The sequence below is a fragment of the Narcine bancroftii genome, chromosome 3 (genome assembly GCF_036971445.1).
Source record: "Narcine bancroftii isolate sNarBan1 chromosome 3, sNarBan1.hap1, whole genome shotgun sequence".
NCBI lineage: Eukaryota > Metazoa > Chordata > Chondrichthyes > Torpediniformes > Narcinidae > Narcine > Narcine bancroftii.
Genome location: NC_091471.1, coordinates 258,033,090 through 258,046,348, shown reverse-complemented (window position 1 = coordinate 258,046,348; position 13,259 = coordinate 258,033,090). Strand labels below are relative to the sequence as shown.

Sequence of the window (13,259 nt, the reverse complement as noted above, 5' to 3'; positions counted from 1 at the left end):
AATAACAACACTTGGATTTAGGAAAAGATGAAAAGGATTATTCTGCTTGTTGCTAAAGGGGAAATGAACAGTGCTGCAACCAGGATCTGTGACCATGCAAGGGGCTCAGCGGCTAAGGAACGTGTGACTTGTGATTGGGCGACCCACACAGGCTGTGGGGTGCTGGAGACTGGTTCATGGGAACCAGGTATCAGAGCTGGGATTCGGGAAGATGCTGAGAACCTTGGACACTGAAGGCTTCCTGATCAGAGGTTAGGATTGGGTTACCGATTAATGAATCAGGAGTCTGTGCAGCTGTCGAGGCTACATGGACACTGGAGGGACTGACAGCCACTGTAGTAGCAGAGCTGCTGCTGGTGCAGACCCACAGGGAGTGAGATGTAGCACCCCCGCAGGCTACACTCGCCCAGTCGGCTCCGTATGTGCTTGGAACGGCCCGTTGAGGGAGCTGAAGGGTTTTATTTGAGATCCCACAATCTTAGGGTCTGTGCACAAGGTGGTGACACCTATAAATTAGCAGCAGGCCATGATGGGCTACAGTCTCTGAGGAAGCGAAGGACTGGAGCAGGAAACCAGAAGACCACCCCCATCTGAGAAGGAAAAGCGAAACAGACGACCCATGGAAATGTGATCACAGAGGGAGACCAGTGAGGAGGCTCTGCAGCTGTGGGACCAGTGCACGCGGCGGGCTGATGGTGACTGGACTCAAGAAACCTGTGAAAGCTGTCGGGAGACTCATGCTGGGCTGCAGACTGCTGGAGACTGGCTCAAATTGGCTGAAAGAGTACTAGGTATTGGAACCAGGATGCAAGGAGGTGCCGAGGGCGTTGAAGGGTCCCTGGCCACGTCAGAGGTTCAGATCTGGAGCTCACGTCGCCAATGGTTTGGCCTGGACTCTGCGTGGCTGCGGAAGCGCTGGATGTGAATCTACAGACACGGTAACTCTGGGGGGTCTCTTTTTTGCCTCTCTCTCTGACTGTAAGAGGTGCTTAGGCAATTCCTGCTGGTGGCAAATCTGTCTGCCTTGCAGCAGGCATAAAGGAAATTCATGTAATAGGATGATGTTTTATCTCTATGATAATAAATTGAATCTTGAAATTTACGGGCAATCGATGACTCTGAAGAGACTCTCTTTTGCTTCTCTTTCTCTTGTACTGTAAGGGGTGTAATGGTGACTGTTTGCCTTAAAGCAGACAAAAGTTAAAGTACATTATATTTTTAATGTATTATTATGTAGCAATAAAATAAACCTTAAATTTTGTAAGCTTCCTGCCACAGTTGCTCAAAGCCCATGGAGAAAGAACACACAAGCAGAATATTAGTACTTGCCGGAATGTAGATGGACTAGAATAACAACACTGTGGAACGTATCTTCATTGCAGGACATAATACACCTGCATTTAAGTGTTCTGGCAAATACTCAAGTGGCAACTTGCTACACAAGAATGCTTTTCCTTCATGGAAAGAACCATCAAGCAGCTGATGGCATTTCACAAATACCATCATTTCAGGACAGCACAGTTAGAGTAGGAGTTAGCACCACATTATTAAAGTGTCAGTGACCAGGTTTAAAATCCAGTGCCGTCCAAAGAGTTTGTACGTTCTCCCTGTGTCGCTGTGGGTTTCCCACATTCCAAAGCTGTACAATTTTGGTAATTGGTCACATAGGTGTATTAAATTAAATTAAAATTTAAAAATTAAATTAAAATGTAGAAACTGTTAAAAGCAAATGGACACAATAGAAAACCAACAAGGACCTTGAGCACCTTTGTTTAAAAAGGCTCCACCATGAGGTTTCCGAAGTCTTATGCAAGCTTGAGGCTTTGCTGTGATTAGTTAGCAACTCTGTGTCGTTAACCAGTGGGGTAGAGAGCAAAGACCTGGACCCCTTTCTGTGCAGCATAGGGCCAGAAACATTCAGCAGATCAACCTATGGACAAGGTCCAAGTTAACATTATAAATCTGAAACATTAGCTTTGTTTTCTCTGTCCACCAACACTGCCTGACTCGAGCATTTCCAGTACACGGCAGCCTCGGTATCTTCCTTTTGACTTTAGACTATCATAGACAAAATGCTAGATGTGGGATAATGCATTTTTTTGTGAGAACTTTTCTCTGCACCTCTTCCAGCCTCCAAATATATGAGCAAATCTCTGCAATTTTAGAATGCTTTTCTATTGTAATTTTAAGTCATCCATGACTTTGTACCAGCCAACAAATTTATGGCAAGTAATTCAAGACTCCACACAGTAAATTTCTTGCAACTTCCACTGGGTAAATCTGTAACTGAATAAAACAATCCCTGCCTTTAAAGTTTACCCTATTTAGAATTCTAGCATGACACAATTGGATGTAAAGTGGCCCATACCCCAGTTGGTTCTGGGATGTTCTGTAGTCGGGAACTCTCTGGAACACCCTTCAGAAACCTCCTAGCTTTCTGACAAGCTCCTTCATTTACCACAAAAAACTGGACATACTCCTGTAATCGTCAAATTTTTTGGACCACTTTCTTGGGGTGGGGAATCAACTTTTACACGAGTCAAACTTTTGACTTCAGTAAGTACCTGTGTCATTCAAAGCATTGGGAACTTGGATGGCCAGGAATGGTTGGTAAGTCTGCAGCCAGGGTGTCTCGAGCTCAGATGGGCGGGCGACTGGGTTGAGGATACTCAGTTGGGAGGTCAGAAGGGCGAATGGCCGGGGCGTTGGGAGCTCCAGTGAGCGGCCAGGGCGAGGGTCTGCTGTTGGTGTGTCAGGAATTCGGATGGGCGGTGGCCGAAGCCACAAATAGGGGAGTCTATTTTTTTTAAATTATCATTCAGGTTATACAAAAACACAATAATTTTGAGCCAAAAAAGGTGGGGTTGACTATTAGATAGTATCAATGATTACACAAGTGTATTCAGTATATTGTAGTATAGTAAAACACCGGTATCCAGCACCTCTGGGGATTGGTAGATGTCAGATAAGTGAGTTTCCCAGATGCTTGAGACTCACTCTCACAATGCCTAACTAATACACCTGCATTGAGAATAAACAGTTTAAAAGAGAAAAATTCTATACTGTACTTGCGCTGAACAAACTTCACTTGCATGAATATATAAACCTTGAAGCATTTAGTTTATTTTCAGTCATATTCTTTGAAAACATTTAACTGTCACTCCCCCCTCCAGAGCCGCCTGAAAGACAAACAATAACATTATAGATAATTAACTCCCCCCCCACACCCCCCAAGTTTAAAGATACATGATAAAGATATACTCTTGCTAATACGGTAAAGATGGACTCTTGCTAAGGAAGGATAAGACGAGTGGCATCAACCAGCTCTTCTTCCTGGGTGACGCCGTCCCTGTTTCACACAACTTTATTCAAACAGCTGCTATGAGCAAAGCCCGACCAAGGCTCTCCGCTGGCTGAATATTTGCTCCCATCTTCACCAAAGCTTTATGTATTTTTACAACTTTAAACTTTTATTTAAATTTTTATTTATTCTTAATTTTTAGAATTTATTTATTTTCCTTGAATTTATGCCAGTTGCCTGAGGTTGGCAGTTGCTCAAATTCTAGATTAGAGGTTTCACCATATTCGCTTATGAGGTGACTGTACATTCCACAATCTAATCTCTATATTCTACCACTTCATTACAGAGCCTTAATAAAGCCTGCAAAAAAGCCCTAAATCTTCTTTCTTAGTTCCACCTATTAAGCCCCTAGTATCTGCTTGTTATATTCTCTCCCATATGTGAAGTAGCATCATTCTTTCCACAGTCACTTTCCAACTTTCCAACAAACATCGGAATATAAGTCCCAACCTATACTTGTAGCCATGTCTTATTCATGGTTAACGTCACATTATTTCCCCATACCTTCAATCTTTGCTTCTTAGGAAACAAATCTAGATAGTCTTACCACAAAAGTCACGTCTTTCTGACAACTGTCAAACAACATAGAATACTGGCCCTTCAGCCATCGATGTTATGCTGACCTATATATTCTTACCACAAAAAACTAAACCCTCCCACCTCAGAACCCTCTAAATTTCCTTTATTCGTGTGCTTGCCTAGGACTCTCTGAAATGCCCCTATTGTTCCAACCTACAACCACCATCCCAGCAAGGCATTCCAGGCACCCACAATTCTCTGTGTAAAACAAACTTGTCCCTGATGTCTCCCTAAACTTTGTACAGATGTCCTTTGGTGTTTGCCACTCCTGCCCTGGGAAAAGATGCTGCCTGCCTCAATAACTCTCACAATCTTGTAGTCCTCTCTAAAGTCACCTCTTATCCTTCACTCCAAAGAGGAAAGTCCTAGCTAACCCTGACTCATGAGATATATTTTCCAATCCAGGCAGCATCCTGGAAAATCTCCTCTGCACCTTCTCTATAGCTTCCACATCCAGTAACCAAAGATTAAGGTGACCAGAACTGAACACAATATTCTCATTGCTTCGTCTAGCTCTATATTTAGTCAGATGATAATAAACATGAACAAATTCCAGGGAACGCCCAGAAGGAGGGGTGTCTATTTGTACAGTGGTGCTTGATCTAGATTTATTCAGATTATCAACTTCATACCTTCGCAGAGACAGGAAAAGGTCAACTTGCCCATTTAATTAATCATTTTAGGTACAATATGGTATGCAAGAACCATATTGAAGTCTCTGCCATCAGCTAAAAATAAGCTCAGCTACGAGAATATAAGGTCACCTTGCATGAAAGCTGCCAACTTTCCAGAGGGAGAAACCAATAAAAATTGTTCAAAAATTCCACCAAAGTCAGAATGACATTCAGAGGGGAGGGACAGGTCAAATATCCAGAAAGACACTTCAGACATCACAAATTCAGCAGATTCAATGAGACTCTGTAGCGACCAATGCAGTTGGTGTACAGGCGAACCAGCTCCAATTGTAATGCTGGTGTGGACGGAACAGACTGCACCAAAGATTGCGCTGGGCATCTTCCCCTTTCCCCAAAGAGCCCGCACACACAAAATCTGAACAGCGGACAGTCAGCGATGCAATTTCCGGTTCCCAATGGCAGGAACAGGTTGCATCTTTAAAAAGCCTCGACGAACTAAATAATAAATCAGCGAGCTTTGGAATGAACCTGTCGACTGCCCGTCTCGTTATTCACTCTGTGAGCGCGAATGCTACGTTGGTGACCCTGATAGTCCAAAATGTATTTTCAACCCAGCATTATGGATGCAGCAGCATTGAACGCTGTTCCGTTAAAATTACCTTCCTTCTGGACACTGTGACCCCACACTTGGTTCAGCCAAGCAGAGGCACACTTCCAGATCAGGCAAATAACATTGGACTCCACAAAGTATTTCCACGTGATGAGCTCTTTGGATCAGGAAACCGCTGCCTGGGTAGATGACTTCATCCATTCTCCACCAGAGGAAGCCAAATATGCAGCGCTGAAATCGCTACTCCACAGCACCTTTGGACTCACTAGGCGAGAAAGAGCAGCCAGGCTGATGCACCTTGACAGCCTGGGAGAGTGAACCCTGTCAGCTCTAATGGACAAAATGCTAGCAGTGGCAGAGGGACACAAGCCCTGCCTCATGTTCGAACAGGCATTCCTCAAACAACTTCCTGACAACATCCAGGTGATGCTTGCAGACGCAGACTTCAGTGACTCCTGGAAGGTAGCAGCCAGAGCAGACATCCTTTGGAGAACCAAGAGGGAGAACGAGTTGCTGTCAGCCAGTTATCCAGAATACCCCGCAGCAAGCCAATCCTAGGGGCCACAGGAGCGCCACCAACCTTGATGGGACGAAGGACACAGAGGACCGATGGTGTTTCTATCATCAGAGATGGAGAACAGGGGGAGTCACGTGATGGAGTAGTGGCCGGACGGTGAACTCCAGCCCTCTCCAGAAAAGTTGGAAAAAACAAAGGAAAACACAAAGGCACAAAAATAAAAATTAAAGAAAAGTGAGTATAAAGGTGGAAAGAAGATGGCGATGAAAAAAGAAAAATCGAAATCAACGGTAAGAAGAGAGGAAGAGAAGACAACGGAAGAAGATGGAGAAGGCCTTACCTGTTCGAAGAGGCCCGCGGTGGAGAGAGAAACCCGCTCCCTCAGGTCGGTAGAAAGTGGACTACAAAGATGGCTCGCTGAGCCGAGTAAAAGTGTGCAACCGCGCATGCAAAAAAACACACCGACGGAAGAGGTGACCAGCTGGGGAGTCGATCTCCACAGCCGGCAATGACAGCTGCAGAATACCTGCAGCAAGAGGAGAACATAGAAGACAACGAAAACAAGAAAGAAGAGCAGAAAAGGGCAACAAAGAAACAACAGATGGCCAACCCAGAGGAAGAAGAAGAGGAAGAGGAAGAGTACAGTGAAATAGAAGAAGAAGGGAAAGGCAAGATAAAGGTTGTACTTTCTCTTATTAAAGAATACATGGAGTCATTTAAAGAATGGCAAGCACAGGAATTTAATGATTTAAGAAGAATAAACAATACAGAAGAGAAAATGAATAAAATAGATATGACCTTAACAGAAATGGGAAAGAGAATGGACAAGATGGAAGAGCGGGCAGTAGCAGCAGAAATGGAGGTAAAAGACTTAAAAAAGAAATTGGAGGAATCTAATAAAAAAGCTATAGAGACACAAGAACTGTTAGCTCAAAAAATAGATATAATGGAAAATTATAACAGAAGAAATAACATAAAGATAGTGGGCCTTAAGGAAGATGAAGAAGCAAGAATATGAGAGAGTTTACAAAAGATTGGATCCCCAGGATCCTAGGATGTCCAGAACTACAGTAAGAAATGGAAATAGAAAGGGCACATAGAGCAGTGGCCTTTAAACCACAACCTCAACAAAAGCCAAGATCTATTTTAGTAAAATTCCTAAGATATACTACAAGAGAAAAGGTACTGGAGAAGACAATTGAAAAACTAAGAGAGGGCAACAAGCCACTGGAGTACAAAGGGCAAAAAATCTTCATTTATCCAGATATAAGTTTTGAACTCCTGAAGAAGAGAAAGGAGTTCAATACAGCAAAGGCGATTTTATGGAAGAAAGGGTATAAATTTATAATAAAGCATCCAGCGGTATTGAAAATATTTATTCCAGGACAACAAAACAGACTATTCTCGGATCCAGAGGAAGCACGAAAATTTGCAGAACAATTACAAAATAGACTGAGGGATGAAGAAGTGTAACGAGAGTACAAAAGACTGCGAACTAAAAAGACACATAAGTTTTGAACTCCTGAAGAAGAGAAAGGAGTTCAATACATTGAAAACGATCTTATGGGAAAAAAAACTATTCTCGGATCCAGAGGAAGCAAGGAAATTTGCAGAACAACTACAAAACAACCAGAGAGATGAAAATATGTAATAAGAGTAAAAATGACCATGATTTATATGTATGTGGGTAAAGAGGTATATGTGTATAATGTGCATACATGAATGTATCCGTATTTAGAGGAAAATATAGATAGTATAGACAAGAATTAATAAGGGAAGGAAATGGAATAGAGGGAATAAGGAGGGAACTAAAAGAGTGACCTTTGATACATATGAAAAGTGAAATCTTTTCTGGGGGGGGCTGGGTGGGGAGGAGTTGCGGTCACTGCAAAATCAGCTGACGATTGCGAGTGTAATCGCAAATCCAAATGGAGAGGGGAGATGTGGTTGTTCGACAAGGGATAAAGGACAACTCAGGAGGGGAAGGGGAGATTGGGGCTAAAGAAGTTTTAAATAGGAGAATAAGGAAAATGGTTGATGTTTTAGGAATGTTGTCTTATAAAGGGTTCAAAACAAGAAAACAGAAATGGATAAGAAGGAAAGGTAATGATGGCGAAACGGAAAGGGAAGATAAACAAAGTATAAAATGGCTACGCTGAACTATATGACTTTAAATATTAATGGAATACATAACCAAATTAAAAGGAAGAAACTGCTAAATTTACTGAAAAAAGAAAAAATTGATATAGCATTTGTGCAAGAAACACATTTAACTGAATTGGAGCACAAGAAATTTAAGAGAGATTGGGTAGGACACGTAACAGCAGCATCGTATAATTCAAAAGCAAGAGGAGTAGCTATATTAATTAGTAAAAATGTCCCATTTAAAATAGAAGAGGAAATAATAGATCCAGCAGGGAGATATGTAATGATAAAATGTCAGATATATTCGGAGTTTTGGAATCTACTCAATGTATATTCACCTAACGAAGAAGATCAAAAGTTTATGCAAGATATCTTTTTGAAGGTAGCAGATACGCAAGGGAACATATTAATAGGAGGGGATTTCAACCTGAATTTGGATTCAAATATGGACAAAACTGGGAAAAAAATTAACAGAAAGAACAAAGTAACCAAATTTAAAATTAAATCGATGGAAGAAATGCAACTTTTGGATATATGGAGGAAACAACACCCAAAGGAAAAGGAATATTCATATTACTCGGCTAGACATAAAACATACTCAAGAATAGACCTATTTTTGTTATCAGCTCGTATGCAAGATAGAGTAAGAAAAACAGAATATAAAGCTAGAATACTATCGGACCATTCACCCTTAATATTGACAGTAAAGTTAAAGGACATCCCTCCAAGAATGTATAGATGGAGATTAAACCCCATGTTACTTAAAAGGCAGGATTTTAGAGAATTTATTGAAAAACAAATAAAAATGTATTTTGAAATAAATACGGAATCAGTGGAAGATAAGTTTATACTATGGGATGCAATGAAAGCATGCATTAGAGGGCAAATAATAAGTTATATAACCAAGATGAAGAAGGACGATAATCAGGAAACAGAGCAATTGGAAAGGGAAATAGTAAATATAGAAAAAGAATTAGCAATGAAGGAAGATACAACTAAAAGAAGAGAATTGGCGGATAAAAAAATAAAATATGAAACACTACAAACATATAAGGTGGAGAAGAATATAATGAAGACAAAACAGAAATATTATGAACTAGGTGAAAAAACGCACAAAATCTTAGCATGGTAGCTTAAGACAGAACAAGCTAAGAAAATGGTATTGGCATCAAGGAAAAGAGACAAACAAATTACATATAATCCAAAAGAAATTAAGGAAAACTTCAGAGAATTCTATGAACAATTATACCGAACTGAAAACGAAGGGAAAGAAGGGAAAATAGATGAATTTCTGACTAAAATTGAACTACCAAAACTACAAATAGAGGAACAAAATAAATTAACAGAGCCATTTGGAATAGTAGAAATACAAGAGATAATAAAAAAATTACCAAATAATAAGACACCAGGAGAGGATGGATTCCCAATAGAATTCTACAAAACATTTAAAAACTTATTAATTCCGCCCCTCCTGAAAGTAATCAACCAGACTGATAAAACACAAAGCTTACCAGATTCATGTAAAACAGCAATAATTACAGTAATACTAAAGCAAGGGAAAGATCCACTCACACCAGCGTCATATAGACCAATATCTTTACTTAACACAGATTATAAGATAATATAAACTATTAGCAAACAGATTAGCAGAGTATGTACCGAAAATGGTAAATTTAGACCAAACTGGATTTATCAAAAAAAGACGCACAACAGACAATATTTGTAAATTTATTAACTTAATTCATGCAGTAGAAGGGAATAAAGCACCTACAGTAGCAGTTGCTTTAGACGCAGAGTAGGCCTTTGACAGAGTAGAATGGAATTATTTGTTCAAAGTATTGCAAAAATTCAGTCTACCGGAGAAGTATATTAATTGGATTAAAGCATTATATAAGGGACCGTTAGCGAAAGTGACAGTAAATGGACATGTATCAAAGCAATTTAACTTAAGCAGGTCAACACGGCAGGGATGCCCACTATCACCTTTATTGTTTGCGTTAGCTATAGAACCACTAGCAGAATTGATAAGAACAGAAAATAATATAAAAGGAATAAAAATAAAAGACAAGGAATATAAAATCAGTTTATTTGCGGATGATGTTATAGTGTACTTAACAGAACCAGAACTATCAATAAAAGAATTATATAAGAAATTGAAGGAATATGGAGAAGTGTCGGGTTACAAGATAAACGTAAATAAAAGTGAAGTAATGCCTATGAATAATGCGGATTTCTCAAAATTTAAGAAGGAATCACCATTTAGATGGCAAATGCAAGCAATAAGATACCTAGGTGTACAAATAAACAAAAATCTCGGCCAACTATATAAACTCAATTATTATCCACTAATGAAAAAATTACAGGACGATTTAGAGCATTGGAAAGATTTACCACTAACACTAATACGAAGGATAAACTGTATTAAAATGAACATTTTTCCAAGGATATTATACTTATTTCAGGCATTGCCAATACAACTGACAGAGAAATTCTTCAAGGAGTTAAAGAAAATCATAAGGAAATTTTTATGGAGAGGGGGGAAACCGAGGATAAATTAACAGAATGGTATAAACAAGGAGGCTTACAACTGCCAAACTTTAAAAATTATTATAGAGCCGCACAATTAAGATACCTATCAGATTTTTATCAAACAAGGGAAAAGCCAGATTGGACGAGATTAGAATTAGATAAAATAGGGGAAAAGATACCTGAACACATATTATATAAATGGGATGAAAATTTGGTACAACATAGAAGTTCTCCAGTATTACATCATCTCCTCAATATTTGGAAGAAGATTCACGTAGAAAGAAATAAAACAAATTATCAATTACCAAAACTAAAATTGATGCAAAACAAGTTACTCCCTTTTACCATATATAACCTTTCTTTTAGAGAATGGGAAAAAAAAGGGATTAAAAGAATAGAAAATTGTTTTTCAGGAAATAGATTCTTATCCTTTGAACAAATGAATGATAAGTACAATATAACTCAAGATACAGCCCTGGCATATTACCAATTCAGATCCTACTTGAAGGATAAATTAGGAAGCAGTTTGAGTTTGCCAGAGGGAAGTAACCTTGAATATGTGATTACAGATACAATGATAATCAAAAGATTTATAACAAATATGTATATTAAACTGCAAGAAAAGGAGAATGAGGAAACAAATGGTAAAACTAAACAAAAATGGGAACAAGATTTAAATATAAAGATAAAAAAGAAAACATGGGAGAAGTTATGCTCCGGAACGATGAGAAATACAATAAATACGAGGTTACGTATGATACAATATAACTGGATACACAGGCTATACATTACACCTCAAAAGTTAAATAAATGGGACCCAACAGTATCTGTAGATGTTTTCGATGTAAAAAAGAAATGGGAACAACAATTCATGCAATCTGGATATGTGAGAAAGTAGAAAAATTTTGGGAAGATCTAAATCAGATATTAAATAAAATAACAGAAAACAATATACCAAAGAATCCAGAGATCTTCCTCCTAAGTAACATAAAAAACAAAGAATTTGGAATTGATTTGGAGGATGCACAAAAAAGATTTGTTAAGATAGCTCTAGCCGTAGCAAAAAAATGTATTATGTCAACCTGGAAATTGGAAGATAATTTGAAAATACAACAATGGTATATAGAAATGAATAAATGTATTCCATTAGAAAAAATAACATATAGTTTAAGAAATAATATTGAAATATTCGAACAAATATGGGAGCCTTACATTAAATACAATAGCGAAAACCTACCGGGGACAATCATTACCTAAGTTAACGGAAGGAAAAGGAAATGAAAAGAATGGACTCAGTAGAATTTCTGGTGTATTTTTATTGAATGACAACATTGTCTGACTGGTTAAATGTATCCTAGATTTTATACCTTAAATGGACGTGAGGGGGGAGGTAGGGAGGGTGGGATGGGAGGATGGGGGTGGGGAGAAAATGGCACTGTATATGTGTGAAAAGGAAAAAGTGTGTACCATGGTTAATGTGATTTATGGTGTGAAAAATAAAAAATAAAAAAATAATAAAAATTAAAAAAAAAGAGATGGAGAACACAAGCCCATTGCCAGGCTTCAGTGGCGGGTCACGCACATGTGACCCGGGTCACTGCCTGCTGCACATGTGGGACAAAAGGTCCAGATGCTATTTCGTCATGGACATGGGGGCAGAAATCATCCCACCCACTGTACTAGAGTCAAGGACCAGACAGTGTGGACCCACCTTGAAGCCACAAACAACAGCTCCATATGGACCTACGGCAAACACAAGGTCCAACCAACTACAACTCAGCGCCAATACGTTTAAATGGGATGAAATGGCCAAACAGCTCCTGGGGGCAGATTTCCTAAAGGCCCATGGTTTGCTGGTCGATCTGAAGGGTCAGAGGCTGGCCTACGCCGAAATCTTCCAAATGTTCCATCTCAGGGAAGCCAGACAACCTGAACTGCACCTGGACTGTCTCATTGTCCAGCAATGAGTACAGCAGGGTCCTGGCTGAATTCCCATCAGTACTCAAACTGCAATTCAGCTCAACCATGCCGAAGCATGGAGTGCAGCACCACGTCACCACTCAAGGGCCACCCCTGGATAAAAGGGCCAGAAGGCTATCCTGGACAACCTCCGCCCGGCCAAAGAGGAGCTCAGGCGCGTGGAGGAGCTTGGGATCATCCGCAGGTCCTCACCGCTATACATGGTGCTGAAGACAGCTGGGGGTTGGTGGCCATGAGGGGACTATAGATAGTTAAACTAAGCCACCATGCCGGACTGCTACCCCTTACCGCACATCCAAGACTTCGCAGCAAACCTATATTGACCCTGCATCTTTTCAAATGTCAAACTGGTATCAATTCCCAATGCATCCAAAAATCTGCTTTGATCACCCCCTTTGGCCTGTTCAAGTTTTTACGGATGCCTTTTGGGCTAAAATACGCTGCAGACTTTTCAGCGCCTTACGGATGCAGTGGGTTGGGATTTCATTCATATACCTGGATGTCATTCTGATCCCACTGATCCCACCTCCACCAACTGAGCAAATTTGGACTAACCATTAACCCAGCCAATGCCAGTTTGGGCGGAAGACCATCGATTTCCTGGGCCACAGGATTTCAAAGGACAGCGTGTTGCCCCTGCCGAACAAAGTAGAAGCCATCCAGAAGTTCATCAGGTCTACCATAGTCAAAAGGGCTACAGGAATTTATGGGCATGGTAAACTTCTCCCAGCAGCAGCCAGCATCATGTTCACCCTGATGTGGGGAAAAAAGAAAGACATCACTTGGAACCCGGAGGCCGAAGTAGCTTTCGACCAAAGGAAGGAGGCCCTGGCAAACACTGCCATGCTAGTACACCCCAGGACCGATGTTCCGACAGCCCTCGCAGTGGACGCATCAAACACA

At 40.2% G+C, this 13,259-nt stretch overlaps 1 protein-coding gene across 2 annotated transcripts in view; it reads right to left on the bottom strand.

Annotated features, from left to right (window-relative positions):
• The window catches only part of LOC138758576 (very-long-chain enoyl-CoA reductase), a 115,645-nt gene that overhangs the window by 76,061 nt on the left and 26,325 nt on the right, over positions 1-13,259 (bottom strand). Inside the window, exon 1 of one of the 2 annotated variants that reach the window (XM_069927721.1) lies at positions 12,912-12,930. The exons of the other annotated variant lie outside the window; for it this stretch is intronic. Coding sequence (XP_069783822.1) covers positions 12,912-12,914 — 3 coding nt within the window. The 5' untranslated portion in view covers positions 12,915-12,930. Of the gene's footprint in view, positions 1-12,911; positions 12,931-13,259 lie in introns of those variants that run through there. 2 annotated transcript variants of the gene reach the window in all.